The 16,838-nt window shown below is 27.7% G+C and overlaps 1 protein-coding gene across 2 annotated transcripts; it reads left to right on the top strand.

Moving 5' to 3' along the window:
• Positions 1–1,473: 1,473 nt before the first annotated feature.
• LOC119574264 (DNA polymerase III PolC-type-like) lies at positions 1,474–6,542 on the top strand. Of its 2 annotated transcripts, none has more exons than XM_037921425.1 (2): positions 1,474–1,602; positions 3,499–6,542. In XM_037921425.1, the coding sequence occupies exon 2, from the start codon at positions 3,641–3,643 to the stop codon at positions 5,045–5,047; it is 1,407 nt and encodes a 468-aa protein (XP_037777353.1). In that variant the 5' UTR covers positions 1,474–1,602; positions 3,499–3,640; the 3' UTR covers positions 5,048–6,542. The 2 variants fall into 2 exon arrangements, with proteins under 2 accessions (XP_037777353.1, XP_037777352.1); XM_037921424.1 differs by lacking the exon at positions 1,474–1,602 and adding an exon at positions 2,237–2,441.
• Positions 6,543–16,838: the final 10,296 nt, after the last annotated feature.

The following is a 16,838-nucleotide window of genomic DNA, read 5'->3' on the forward strand; positions in this document are numbered from 1 at the left end:
TATATATATATATATATATATATATATATATATATATATATATATGTATGTATATGTATATAAATAATAATAATAACAATAGTAATGATGATAATAATTTGATATAAATAATAATAATAGTAATAACACCAATAGTGATTATAATAATAATAATATAAATATAATTTAAAAAAAAATAATAAAAATAATAATATTAGTAATAATAATAATGATAATGATAATATTGATAGTAATGATAATAATAATATTGATAATAATAATAATAATAATGATAATATTAATAATAATATATAATGACAGAAAAGAAAATGAAAATGATAATAATAACATTACCGATAATAATAACAATAACAATAGTAATGAGAATAATGATACCACTACTTAATAATAATGATGATAATAATGATGATAATGACAATAATAACAATAGTAATAATAATGACATCAATAATGATAATGATAATGATGATGATAACAAAGATAATGAAAATAATAATGATAATGATAATAGCAGTCGTAGTAATAGTATTAATAGTAGTAGTAGTAGTAGAAGTTGTAGTAGTAGTAGTAGTAGTAGTAATATTGATAATAATAATAATATAATAATAATAATGATAATGATAATAATAATAATAATAATAATAATAATAATAATAATAATAATAGTAATAATAATAATAGTAATAGTAATAATAATAATAATAATATAATAATAATAATAATAATAATAATAATAATAATAACAATAATAATAATGATAAAATGGTGATAATGATCAAAATAATAATGATGATGATGACAACAACATCAAAAACAGCAACAATAATAATATAAATAACAACAACAATAACAATAATAGTAATAATAATGACAATGACAATAATAATAATAATAATAATAATAATAATAATAATAATAATATTAATAATAATAATAAATAATAATAGTAATGATAATATAATGTAATAGTAATGATAATAATAATCATAGTAATAATAATAATAATAATAATAATAATAATAATAACAATAATAATAATAATAAATATAAAAATAATAACAACAGTATAGCAATAATAACATTAATAATAACAATAATAATGACGTTAAAGGGTACTACTATTACTACTACTACTATTACTAATACTAGGAATTATCTACTCTACTAATAATAATAACGGTGATAATGATAGTGATAATAATTGCTATAGCCCAGAAGCAGTGATACTCTAGTTATGCTATTTTAATGCATTAGTTGATAAAATGTAACCCTTAGTTACTTATGATGGTAAGAAAATCAAAGGGCATAAAACCACAAACTAGAGTTTGGTGGTAGTGAGGCTGTGGTTGTAGAAGTTGCCTTTATGTTAGGGGTCTAGTTCTTGTGGACGATCTTGGTGGTTCCTTTAACTTGAGATAAGAGCCAACTACCAAAGCGCCTCCTGAAACTGTCGCCTCGTCATTCATACAACCGAACAACCAGCCCCTTGTCTAGGTAACCTGGCATCCTCGGGTCTTGCTTCCTTTGAAGGCAGTTCAGCTTGGCGCATCGTTAAGTGAAGGTGATTCAGTGTTGACTACAGGAACTCACTAGAAATAAATCGTAAGAACTGTAAAAAGAGATTTAAGATTATCCCTAGTATTAGTGAGGAGTTATTTGTAGATTCCAGTTATTCCTCCCCCCGAAGTTAGTAGACGACAGGCTAAAGAACTGTAGTCCATTTGTATGTATTTTTACGAAATAAATGTGTAAGTTCTTTTTGCACACAGTGTTTCATCTAACCCCACATTGTCATTCCTACACCATAGGACATTGAACAAGAAGGGAACCACACCACAGAGATGGGGCACAATGGTAGACGAAACAAAAAGAAACCACACTTACTTTTTGAAATAACTTGAAGTACTAGACACGAGAAGTACATTACTTATTAAGAGAAGAACCTTTAGTTTTTTGGACAATAGTGATATATGCGAATGAGTATATCATTAATAATGACATATATCGAAGAAATATTTCCAGATCCGAAGCGATGAATACAGGTACAGAATGTTGCCATACTGAAGTTATAGGAATAAAAAATAGTATAATCTTGGATTGAATCACAAGAGTAAAGTAATACGAAGATTTTTGTGAGGGCTGATCCAGCCTAACATAATGATAAAAAAAATAATAGTTAAAATTACCATAGTGATGCGCAAAACGAACTTCATCTTTTCACCAAATAAAACTTCACGTTCGAACGTCATCTTATCTCCTTCAAAACCACCGTTTCAAGCTGTATTCAGTACAACGAAAATTCACACCATGTATTAAACAAGGCCCAAAATGTAAAACGACGCATTGCAGTGTATGGATGAGTCAAAACACAGCAATCGGTTCATAAAAAATTCCCCGCCAATTCGAAGCTGGTTACGAAGGCTCCAGTTTCCGCGAGATTTGTAAGGTTCTTTCTTCATTCTTTTGGGAATATTCTTGGTTGGGAGCGAGCTGGGTGTTTCATTCTTTCACTTAACTGTTTGAATACACGATGTAGGGAGCTCGTTGTATATTTTTTTTCTTCTGGAGGAGTGGGTTGAGGATTTTTATTGAGTTTATTCAACATTTTTTTTTTTTTCATGGATTGCAGGCGAAGCAAAAATTTGAAATATTGACGTGGATTCGGCGTTAAATCCAGTAAATCGGGATTGAATACAAATATAGACTGTAGTTTTATTTGTGGAGAATATAATATACACACTGTTTAATTATTTTAGTGTTAAAAATGGATAACTTCCGTGTCTCGATGTAGCTTAATAACGCTATTTATTATTTTTATCGGAAATTGGCTTAAAAATTTAACAAAAGAGCACAACACACTCCTCATTTTTCTACCTGATAAATGTTCTTAGGTGTTTTACTTCCTTGTATGCTAATTGTTCTGGGGAAACAAAAAAGTAAATGAACAAATAAAGAAATAGATAAATGTAATCTCAGTTAATAAAATTTATATTATGTACATTACCAAGGAACAGTACCAGAACCTCCAATGATAACCACTATTCCAGGATTTTTTATTTTTATAGGGTTAATTGTGAATAAAAATCAATAATTATATATATATATATATATATATATATATATATATATATGTATATATATATATATATATATATATATATATATATATAAAGGAAAATGAAGTTTCCAATTTAAATACAATGCTTATGCTTGAGCTGGGTATTATGAAGATACTAATCTCACCAATATACAACATGATTCTGTGCCTGCGGAATATTGCATTATCTTCCATTTATAGTTTTCTTTGGGAAATATTGAAAACTGCGGCAAGGGTTTGGGAGTGCAGTAGGTTTAGGGTGTAATATCTACTCTGGAAATACCTTGTAAATCAAATGATTCAAATCAGTATAATGTGTGTAGTAGCCCTGCATGTTAATGAAAAGGTTGTACTGTTGGTGAATTTATATTGAGATATATGATTTCACTTTTTTTTTTCAGACATGGGCAGTTCAAGAAGAGCAGATTAAAATAATAGTGTTGATAAAAAAGAAGCAGAAGATGTCAAACTAGTAGTCTGATCTTGGAAATAATTTCACTATTCTATACTGTAATTATTCATAGTACTGTAAACTGCATTAAAATGGAGAGCAAAGCGAGAAATGACGTTTTCAAGTCCGATGGTCTGGGTATCAATGAGTGGACTGATTTTTCATCTGTCAAAATGCATCTCAAGACAACTTTACAATGTCTTCAGAAGAAACATAAAGGACTGACCTTGAAAAAAGTTCAGTACTTAGAGGAACTCTTTAGTCATGTACTTGATCACCACAGAAGCAGTGTAAAAGAACTTGAGGCATTTATATTAGCTATAGCACCACATACATTTAATGATCATACCATGTGTAAAAGAGCTTGGTGTCTTGAATTACAAAAAAATGTCAGCCATGAAGGTAAAATCAGCTTCAGTAAAAGACGTCTCATCATGGATTTAAAAGACACATTCTCTACTTTGGCTTACAAGTCAAGTGAACTTGTAAAGTCTTCTCAGAATTTGAATAAAGAAGCAAATATTGTTAATAAAGTAACACTAAAGGATAATTCAGATTTACTAAAGGAGATCCATGCACATCAGCCAACAAATGACATTAATAAGAATAAGGAAGTTAATGTTATAAGTAGTGATGGAGTTCAGGACAGCGAACCATTAAAAAAATTGAGACCATCACAGAAGCGGAAAAGGAATATGACTGAAAAAAGTGATCATGAACCAGTACAGAAGAAAACAAGTTTCCACAGCATTTCAGATATTGGAAAAAATACCAAAGAAAATAAAAAAATTAAAGTACCCAGTGTAACTACAAAACGCTCAAATAAAACACAATGCAGGATACAGAAGCCAAAGCTAGAGGAAATGGATATAAATATTTTGCAGGGTCATAGCAAGGTCTTCTTTGACTTGGAGACCACATCCCTTAGGATTGACTGTGATATTGTACAGATTGGTGCAACAGACAACAATGAGGAATTCAGCATTTATGTAATACCAAACAAAAGAATAGACCCAAGAGCTTCAGCAGTTACAGGCATAACTTTTGAACAACATACATTGAAATACAGAGGCAAACCTGTATATGCAGTTACTCGTTCAGAAGCACTGCACAAATTCCTGGAATGGATACAGTTAAGATCACCTGTTGTTTTGTATGCCCACAATGCTGCATTTGATTACAGGAGATTATTTTATGCAATTAAAGAAGAAAATCTTGTAGATAGCTTTAAGCAACACATATTGGGTTTTGTAAATACAATAGCTCAGTTTAAGGTAATATTCCCAAAGCTCCCAAACTATAAACAAAGTACAGTAGTGCAGATGGTTCTTAAGAAATCATATGATGCTCATAATGCCTTAGGAGATGTGAGAGCTTTGATGGAATTGTACAATGTTTCCAAATCGGATGTTATATCCAAGGGCTCAGTTACATTTTCCTCAGCTTATGAGTGTTGGCTGTATGATATTCATGGTCAAAAGAAAACTGTGGCCTTTTGATGAAAATGTACTTGTTAACTATGTAAGTAATAGCATAATGTATACATCATTGAGTATTAGCATGTCTGTTACAATAAGAAAGAAATAGTTGCAAGTATTACACCAGAATATTAGGAGCATTGAGGGTTTGGCAATTTTTATATAATAACTTATTGATATATGTTTTTCTACTAAGATGATTGTTTGACATCAAAGCATCAGGTTTTATGTGATTATTTAATGATATGAAAGATATTAGAATAATGATTACAAATGTGTCCATGAAAGGTTCCTTAGTTTAGGGAGATGCAGGCAAAATATGACTTGAATTGTATAGTCACTTATAAGAGAATATTATATTTTAACAGAAATCGTCTAGTTTCATCTTTTTATTATAATATATATTGGTAATATTTTGTAAGGTAAGTGGCAGTTGCATGTACAATCTGTCCAAATTAAACCCATGTATGTATAGTCATGCTATGCCTACTGTGTTGAGTTTATTAATATTCTTTACAGATAAATAATTCCACAAGTAATTAATCACTAGTCTGTTAGTTACTAGTTTTACCTATATCACCTTTTTACCCTTTTCCTTGATTTTTGGGAATATTTTCTTTTATCTTATAATACTGCTATTAGTAATGTTAATAACATTATAATAATTATACTGTTATTATTTTTATAAACATTATAATTATTATATTGTCTATAAAAATAATAACAGTATCTTGCTTGCTGGTTGGATTTCTTGGCTATCAACCAGCAGCATATGACCATGTTAACGCAGCCAGTAAGATCATTTAGCCAATGGATCCTATTCATTATTTCAGTCTCCTTTAGAAAAGTGTTTACTGTGTGAATTATTCTTACATCATCTGCTAGCAGATTTGATATTGAGAATAGGGATTGAGGTGGGTTACTTTGGTGGCATTGACAACAGGGCAGGCCAACACCACCTCCTCCCTTCTTAATTTTCTGTGGGCTGTGTCTGACTTTGTTAGTCAGCTGCAGGAATTTATACTGATAACATCATTAAGGAGGATATTTTTCCCCAAAAATTCAAGGAAATGTGAATCAGGTGAGCTGACAAGGTCTAATTGACTCCTTGGTGTAGAGACATTTCACAAACAATTCTGCAGTGATCACTACATTTTCCTGGTGGTATTAGATTAAGTATGTATATTCAGAGTTGTATCACATGAAATGTTATTAACATATAAATCATGGGACAGGAATACTAAATTATGACATTTTGAGTCAAACTAGACTCACTGTCAGACATTCAAATTGAAATGGATTTTATCCATTCTGGCTTTATCATTCATTGTTCCATAATGTTTTTCTCTTACTTTAGCTGTGTTTACTTTTACCATAGTGTATAGTCTATGTTACTGTGTTTGTATATGTGCATTATTTATATGTTTCATCTAAAGTTACTTGTAGAATACAGAGCAGTTGTTTTAGTGAAAATAATGGATTGCAGTAATTAAAAAATAAGAGATGAGATAAGTTACTGGACTTCTCATTTTAAATATTTGTATCACCTAATGAACTTTCTCATTTGCATTAGAATACCAAGTGCCTTATCTTAAAACTTAAAATATTTTCCTTAAATTTATAATGTATCATTAAAACAATTTATCAACCTTTGTGCAATACAAATATATTCTCACATTGATTAGATGTTCCTGTATATCTTTTTATGGTTGTCATTTTATAATGTATTATATATTGTTAGCTTAACAAAAAAAATAATGGTTGCACAAAATATGAAATAAAAAGAATTGTAATAATAAAGCACAAAGTTGGTAATTTTTAAATTCCTGTAAGTGTTAATACTAATGGCTAAAGTAATATATAACATGTAAGTGATAGTTTTTAACAATTGACACATTACTGTAATTGAATGGGAGATTGTGATATTCATGTAGAAAAAAATCTAAAAGCTATATTTATTATATGTGAAAAAATAATCTATAACAATAGCATTTATACTGAAAAAATCTAAGTAACTGATACTTATAAGTAAAAAAATAATCTGTAGAAGTGATACTTACATGTACAAAAATAATCTATAGGTATTTAATCATCTAAAACTGTCAGCAAAGAAAGTATCAGATGAACGATCATAATATTCACTAACACCAACAGAAAAAAAAAAAAAATTAAATGTGTATACATAGAATATGTGGTGATGCGAAAAATTTATTTTAAAATATATATATATTTTTTTCAAATATATGGATTCTCTAATATTCATGCCTTGAGTAAATTTTATAAGATCAATTTTACAGCACTGAGATAGATAAGAAAACAAATTTAATATAATGAGTTATTCTATCAAGGGAATATGTTGCATCTTCTCATAGGTTTCTCCTCTGTCAGATTCCCTTCCACTGCACATACACCTATATTGCTAGTTTTCATATTGTTTTTTTCCTCAAAATGGGAGACTTTTCTCACAGTTCATACAAAATAACAGCACAATATTAATTTATTTCTAGTGAGAATGAGAGTTCTTTCAGTGGAGTATTTTATTTGAGCACTCAAAACACACATTGTAGGTTGTGAAAAAAATAAATGGTAGTATATATATATGCATATTGTATACATGTACATCTGTATTATTTTACTACTTATAATTGGTATTGATACAGTTGGGGTTTCTCAAATAATGCTTTAGGTGTGTACTTGGGTAACTGCAATATTTATTATAATGTATTAATTTTTTATGCATGCTGTTATGCTAAGAGTGAGCAGATTTTCACACAGATTTTGCTGTAAGATAAATATATGACTGCACATATCTCATGTTTTCATAAAGGTGACTAAATATGCAGTAAAAGCACAATACAAACATTAAAGCATTACATTATATTGTCCAAGTTTGCCTGAAGAACACTTTATTCTAATGCACAGCCCCATTTCCTTCAGTCCTCATTTCATAGTTGATGATGAAAGACAATTGTTGAGTATTGAGCAGTGTTGACAAATAGGTTTATGTAAAAAAAAAATCATACAATACTCACAATTAAATAAATGACTTGTCATGACTGTGGAAATTAAGAATTTTGCTCTATTTAAAAATGAGCTTCTAATTTCAGTTTAATCTGCTCTTATTCCTTGAGTCCAGGGTCAATAAAAGGTAAAAAAAACAATAAGTAAATATAAGTAAGTACCAAGTAAGTGAATCACAAAGTTGTTCTATACTTTAGCAATGGTATTTACATATCAAATTGCAAAGCAGCATGCGACTATGCAAAGGAAAAGGCCAAAAGGGATAGTAAATTGGTATTTTAGTTATTAACCATTTTTAAAATCTGCTGTAAGAAGTAAATGGAAAATACTTGTATATACTCAATGGCTTGTGAAATTGAATATGAATATTACATACTAGAACATATCTGTGAAGGAATAGGTGGTATGAATTTGAATTGCACAGGGTACCGAGACTTACCGTTTCTACTGTACTCTTTTTCTAGTTATAAAATAATCACAGCTTTGATTGACAAATTACATAAAAAAAAGGTGTTTGGATTGTTAGTAGGTCTTGTAAAAAGTCTTACAGTGAAATAAGGTTGAGCATATATAAACTACTTAATCAGTCAACATGTAAATTTAAGCTCTTACTCTAGCATTTCATTTTCACACCATTTTAGGGGATTAACTATGAGAAAGGAGGGTCTGATGTATATATACATTGGGTGATATATTATTAGAAATAAACACAAATTGTGGTTTAGTAAATTATATTTGACATAAGCATACATTGCCATAAATCAAATAGTCAAAATGACTGTAAAACCACTTAACTGTTATCAAAACTGTTAGGTAACAATTCAGTATTTTAAGATTACAAGAGATGATTATCTCTATGTATAAATGATATTCTCTCCTGATATCATTTTTTATCTTGGGCCATGTAGATAATGAATGCACTTTCATGACCTTTGCAACAGTACTTTATGAAAATTGCCTTGAGAGAATGAAATCTGTTGGCTCTTCCACATTTTATTTTGTTCTGCTCTTCCCCAAATTATTTACATCTCAAGCTTTGTTGACAGCAACACATTTACAACAGGTACTGATACTGGTCATAAAAAAAAGATCATAAGCATGAACTATGAAGAATCATTCTATTAAACTTGATAAAAAGTACTGGAAGATTATAGATGAATCAATTATCAAAAGATAAAGCAAGACTCTTGACTGTAACCCATGATGAAATTTTGAAAAATACATATGGAAAACGAAGCTCATTCTCTAATGTATATAGTCTAAAGTTATGGGAAGAAGTCAGAAAATGTAAGTACCTAACATCTTTATGGCACTTTAACCAGTCATTAAGTGATTTATTAATCAGTGCTAAACTATTACTGTGAAAACATGTAGTACAAAACTATGCTTTACATTTAAACAACATTCTGGGATGATATAAATATTTTTTTTATAAATTAAAGGTAGAAGAAAAAGAGAATAACAATCATTACAGTTCATTAATCAGGAACCAGATTAATAATTCTATACTTCTATGAAAAAATGACAACTAAACAAGTAGATAATGTACCTGCCTGAAATGTCTTTCTTCTAAGTGAAAATATAAAGATCTTGATTACTTGATTCACCATCCCAGCAGACTGAATGTCAAATCTTCAAGTCAAACCAAAATAAATGTTGAGCATAATTATTCACGCACTGCTGCTGGGAAAATGTAGTGTTCACTGTTTTGTGAAATGTCTCTACATGCAAGAGGCTCCACAGGTGATTAGCTATCAATTAGTAGCCTATATGATCATACCTGATTTCATCTTTCCTTGATTTTTTTTAAAATAAAGCTACCAATATTAATGCTGTAATTATCATCAGAGACATTATGATTATTATAATGTTACTGACAATACTAGTAACAGTATATGGGAAGGGGGGAAAAATAAATAAATAAAAGGGAGAAAAGGGTAATGGTAATTAGCTAATTGAGAACTAAGTACTTGTGGAGCAATCTATGTGTATAGACAATTAATAAACTAAACTCATAGTGGGCATGGCATGTACTTACTTGCTATGCCCATTATGGGTTTAGACATACACATATGTATCGGATGGTGCAAAAAATAATGATGCCATAAATTGCATTATTAACCTTAACAAAATGATGAGGTCTCAAATTGCAAAAGAAAATGAAAAAAGAAAAAAAACATTTAAATGAAAAAAAAACAACAGTTATATATATCTATAGCTATTCTTCCAGATTTTTTTTCTGGAACTGAAAGACACACACAAATACCCAGATGTAAATACATGTACACCTACCGAAAAAAAATATATAACACAGCATAAGGCTTGGTAAATTGCATCAGTATGAAATACAAAAATAAAAAAGTATGTGATGTAGTACATCACAGATCAAACTAAATAACTAACTACCAAAAAGGATAAATAAAACTTGAAGGGTTTATGTCACATAGGAAAAGTAACAAAGCTTGTGACTTCTAAACATTTTCAATATACAATCTTGTAACACAGCTCTGAAATGTTTCTATCATATATATAACAATGACAGTATAGATCTGGCATGTAAGAATTAGAAAAAATATAATTTAATCTAATGGAGGAGCTACAGGCACAGCTGTTGGAGATACAGGAGGTGGATTGAAGATTGGAGTGGCCCGCTGTGGTGTAGTTCTGGGTGATGTAAGTGCAGTGTTTACTTTGTTGCAGACAGTACGGACAACTGCAAGCCATATCATGACACTTATCTGTCAAGGCAAACACTTGATAAGCATATACATGTTAGACATATACTGGAAAATTCCCAGGAAAATAACATTATTAAAAAAAGAAAAGTAATAAGAAAAGAATAAGTAAAAAATATATTTATCATTGAATATAGGTAAATGGCATCCTGCTTTCAATCTAATGTGTTATGGCTCCCATATTTGCAAATGCAGAGCTAACTTTGCTACCCAAAATATTCAAGGATAAAAGCAAGATGTTGCACTGGTATACATTAATATACCATGGTAAGTAAAGTCCAGTAAAGTGCCAGTAATGGCTAAATTCTTAGACTTTGGAAGGCAAGTGAGTGTACCATTAATATTTGATTTGATGCAGTAAGTGTGAAACAAAGAAAAGAGGAAAGGAAGAGAGAAAAAAAATATTGACACATGACTGACTAGAATTATTACATGTTTGTTTATTTCCAAATTACATAGACAATATGTTAATCAGTTAATTAAAATTCAAATGTTACTATTCATAACTTATTCTTAATTACTTTCATACTTAAGACTCAAATGAAGTATGAAATTGCTACAATAAGTGTCATGATATCTTGCAGTGCGTATTAAAATAAACATACTATTAGGTATATCAACTCCGTGTATGTATACATATCTACAAATCTAATATACATACATCTATAAAGGAAAATGTGTGATATGCAGAATTGTTTGTAAATGTCTCTACACAAGGAGTCATTACCTTCAGCTCATATCACATTTCCTGAATTTTGGGGAAAATATCTCCTTAATGATGTTATCAGGTATAAATTCCTGCAGTTGACAACAAATCAGACACAGCCCACAGAAAATTAAGAAGGTAGGATGTTTGCCTGCCCTATTGTCAATGCCACCAAAGTTAATCCACCTCAATCCCTATTCTCAATATCAATTGATAGCAGTGATGTAAGAAAAATTTCCCAACAGTAAACACTTTTCAAGGAGACTGAAATAATGAATAGGACATTGGCTAAATATTTACTGCTGCGTTAACATGGTATGCTGCTGGTGATAGCCAGAAATCCAACCAGCAAAGCAAGATACGTATATTTTTATAGACAATATAATAATATAATGTTTATAAAAATAATAAAGTATAATTATTTAATGTTATTAACATTCTAATAGCATTATTATAAGATAAAAGAAAATATTCCCAAAAATCAAGGAAAAGGGTAATAATGAATAGTAATAACAGAGACTAACAACTAGTGATTAATTACTTTAAGTTAATTGTAAGAATATTATAAACTCAACACAGTAGCATGATGACTATACAACATGGGTTTAATTTGACAGATTGTACATGCAACTGCCACTTACTTACAAATATTACCAATAATATTATAATAAAAAGATGAAACTAGACGATTTTGTTAAAATATAAATTCTCTTATAAGTGACTATACAATTCAAGTCATATTTGCCTGCATCTCCTAAACTAAGGAACCTTCATGGACAATTTGTAATCATTATTCTAATATCTTTCATATCATTAAATAATCACATAAAAACCATGCTTTGATGTCAAACAATATCTTATGTAGAAAAACATATATCAATGTTATTATATAAAAATTGCAAACCCTCAATGCTCCTAATTATTCTGTGTAATACTTGCAATATTTCTTTCTATTGGTAACAGACATGCTAATACTCATGATGTATACATTATGCTATTACTAACTAGTTAACAAGTACATTTTCATAAAAGCCACAGTTTCTTTGACCATGAATTATCATACAGCCAACACTATAAGCTGAGGAAAATGTTAACTGAGCCCTTGGATATAACATTCCGATTTGGAAATCATTGTACATTCCATCAAAGCCTCTTACATCTCCTAAGGCATTAGAGCATATATGATTTCTTTAAGAACCATCTGCACTACTGTATTTGTTATAAGTTGGAGCTTTAATATTCACCGTTAAATCTTAGCTATTTTTTACAAAACCCAATATGGTTGCTTAAAGCTATCTACAGATTTTTTCTTTATTCCATAAATAATTGCCTGTAATCAAATGCACTTGTAGTTTCCCATACAAAAAAACAGTGACTTATGTATCCATTTCCAGGAATTTGTGCAGTCTTTGACAGTAACTGCATATACAGGTTTGCCTTGTATTTTCAATTATGTTGTTCAAAAGTTATCCTTAACTGCTGAATTTGGGTTCATTCTTTGTTTGGTATTACATTAATGACTAATTCCTCATTGTTTCTTGCAAATTTTTACAATATCACAGTTCAATCCTAAGTGTTGGTCTCCAATCAAGAAGCTTGCATGATGCAAAATATTAATCCATTCATAGCTTTGGCTCTGAATCCATTGTTTTATTTGAGCATTTGTAGTACACTGAAGTACTTTAATTTATTTATCTTGTATTTTTCATATATAAATGCTTGGAAGATTATTTTCTGAAACTGGTTCTATCACTTTTTCTAATATATTCTTTCCGTTCTGTATGTTCAATTTTTTAAATGTTTCGCTTCTTGAACTCATCATTACTTATAACATTAATCCTATTCTTATTAATGTCATTGTGGTGATGTCATGGATCTCCTTTAGTAAATCTAATATCCTTATGTTACTTTATTAACAATTTATGCATCTTATAAATTCTGACGAAGACTTACAAGTTACATGACTGAAGCAAAGTAGAAATGTGCTTTAAATCATGATGAGACGTTTTTACTGAAGCTATTTACAATCATCTGACATTTTTTTGTAATTCAGACACCAAGCTCTTTTAACTGATGATCATAAATGTAGTAAGTGAAAGCTAATATTATAATGCTCAAGTCTTTTACACTGCTTCTATTGTGATCAATACATGACTAAAGAGTTTTAAGACTTGAAACTTTTACAAGGCAGTCTTTATGATTCTCGAAGACATTGTAAAGTGTCTTAACATTCTGATCAATGAAAAATCAGTACTTTCATTTGAACAGTACATCGGACTTGAAAACGTAATTTCTCGCTTGTCTCTCATTTTAATGAGATATTACAGTACTAATGAATAATACAGTATAGAATATTTGTTAAAATTATTTCTAACATCAGACACTAGTTTGAAATCTTTGCATCTTTTTTTCAACAAATTATTTTAAACTGCTCTTCTCTTGAACTGCCCATGTCGAAAAAAATAGTGAAATATACATCTCATATAAATTATCAAAGAAACTTTCATTGACATGCAGGGTACACACACTTATACGAATTGAAGCTCATGATTAACAAGTATTCAGAGTAATATTACACCTAAACATACTGATTAAACTGCGCATTTAATATTCAACAGATAAAATTATAATGGAAATAATGCATATTGCAGTGACAGAATACATCGTATTATTTGAGAATTATGTATCTAAATAAATAAAGATAAGATTTAATTTAAATTAAATTCATTTCTTTATAATATTAATATATAATCAATAGTTTTAATACATAATATAATATATAAATTAATATTATATTGATAATAGATTTTAATTACAATCTAACCTATAAAATAAACAAAATTCGGAAATGTTCAATGATTTGGTACTGTTCCTTTGTAAAGTACATAAAGAAATTTTCTAAATGAGATCATTTATCTATTGCTAAATTGTTATCATTTACTAATGGTTTTGTTACTTCAGAAAATCTTATTACTAAAGATATTAAAAATCACTAAGAACATTTATCAGTTTAGAAAAATATAGTGGTTGTAGCTCTATTTTAATTTTCTGGATGATTCATGAAATAATATCTTATTGTAACATCTAGAAAAAGAGTATCCATTGTTTAACATATAATCAGAATTATTAAACAGTTGTAATATTATATTCCAAAATAAAAACCTCAATCTCATATTCTGTATCCCAATCGAATTTTATGATTTTTTTACACCATTGCAACTCATATTTAATTTGCTTGCTAATCTGTAAATACAAAAAATTGTTGAAAAATTTAAGATATCCTCAACCACTTTCTTAATAATTCAACGTTGCCATCATACTGTATTAACTATTAATGATAATATATGTTAAGCTAACAGCTCCTCATAAAGTATTCAAAAGATATTAAAACATATCATTAAAACTGTACTGCAAACTGTACTTCGTACACTGATCTTAATTAGTGCGAATTTTTATGAAGATTGCTATTGACTCATCCATAAACTCATGCGCTTTTACATACTATGTACTTCTCTTATATAATACATTGTGATTTATGTTTACTTAATACAGCTCTGAAAGTGGTTTAATGCAATGATTCAATGAATTTATTTGGTAAATGAATTTTTTAATCATATCGAATTATCATTATTTCTATACTTAGTTAGGCGGTCATGTCACTAATAATTTATTATATTTATCTTGTATTTCAATCTATTATTACTTATTATTATTCCTATAATTAGTATTCATCATTATGTCTGATATCCTACTAATATCTTCTATTATGATCTTTTCACATATATTTCTATTATTATATATTCTTATTGTCATAGTATATCTATATTCACTAAATAGTGGTTTTCTTTTTTAATAAATTACTTCGTGTCATCATACATTCAAGTATTCAAAGAAGATAATGTTGGTATCTTAATTTTTCTGTCTAATTAAATTATATTCTCTTGTTTACCTTTTCATGCTAGGAGATAATTTTAGGTTGTTAATATTGTAGTCATAAAAATATTACAATTATATTTATTATAATTATTACTACATTGATATATTTTTAGATTATATTATTAATTCAGTGAATTAACTATATTAAATTATCTACTATACTATTTTAATCTAATTCTTTTAATCTATTATTTCATAGTAGTTATGTATAAATAATCATTATTAAATCCACTTATTCAATTATATAACATACTCGAGATTATTACTAGTACTTATTATGTTATTTATTCTAATACTAGCTTTAACTTTGTATTGTTTATTAATTAATATACTCTATGATCTCACAATAATAATACATATTCAACTTTCTAAACTCACTCACTCCAATTATCTTATATTTTGGATTTATCTTTGATTTATCATTACATATAAGTAACAATTACTTTATCAACTAATCTTATTAGCTAATTAATACACTTTCTATATATGATATTATCATATCATATTTAAATCGTTATTATTTATAGAATAATATCATATTTAATGTATGCTATTATTACCTTTAAGTCATTTATATTGTTATTTATTAAAATTATTTTCTTACTTTATATCATTTTATTTATTATTCATTATTATCATGTTATTATATTACATTATTAGACATTATTATTGTGTTACTATATATATTTATTATTATCTTTATTTAAATTATCATTAATTTTATTAATTTATTATTATTATTATCATTATTAGTTATTATTATATTATTATTATTATCATTATTCTATCATTCATCTACATATACATCATTTTATTTTATTATCATTATTTATTTATTATTATCATTATAATTATCATTATTTATGTTATTATTGATCATTATATTAATATTATTTCATTGTATTTTTTTATATTATTTATTTTCTTTTTATGGTGTCATCATATATATTATTTTGATCTATCATCATTTTATCATATTTTATGTCATTATCAAAGTTATATTATTAGTATTTTATTATTATATTATTATTATTCTTTTATTGAGTTTTTATTATTATTATTTTATTATAATTATTATATTTTATTAATTTATTTTATTATTTGATACTATATACTTATTATTTTTATTATTAGAAATTTTTTATATACTCTATATTACTACAATTCTTTAATACTAATATGACTTAATATATTTACTACGACTGCATTAATATCATCATATATATTGATAATCATATTTGTTATCTATCAGTTACATTTATATCTAGATGTTTATATATTACATTAAGATATTATTGTCATTTGACATTACTTATCATTATTATTAACATAGTGGTATCTTATTCTCATTGACTATGAATGTTATAAGAATGATATCTATTAAATTCAATATAACTTGCATATATACATTATA

The sequence above is a fragment of the Penaeus monodon genome, chromosome 6 (genome assembly GCF_015228065.2).
Source record: "Penaeus monodon isolate SGIC_2016 chromosome 6, NSTDA_Pmon_1, whole genome shotgun sequence".
Classification (NCBI taxonomy): Eukaryota; Metazoa; Arthropoda; class Malacostraca; order Decapoda; family Penaeidae; genus Penaeus; species Penaeus monodon.

What these genes read in the sequence shown, in the direction of transcription:
- LOC119574264 (XM_037921425.1), top strand. Translation starts at nt 3,641, where the DNA reads ATGGAGAGCAAAGCGAGAAATGACGTTTTCAAGTCCGATGGTCTGGGT.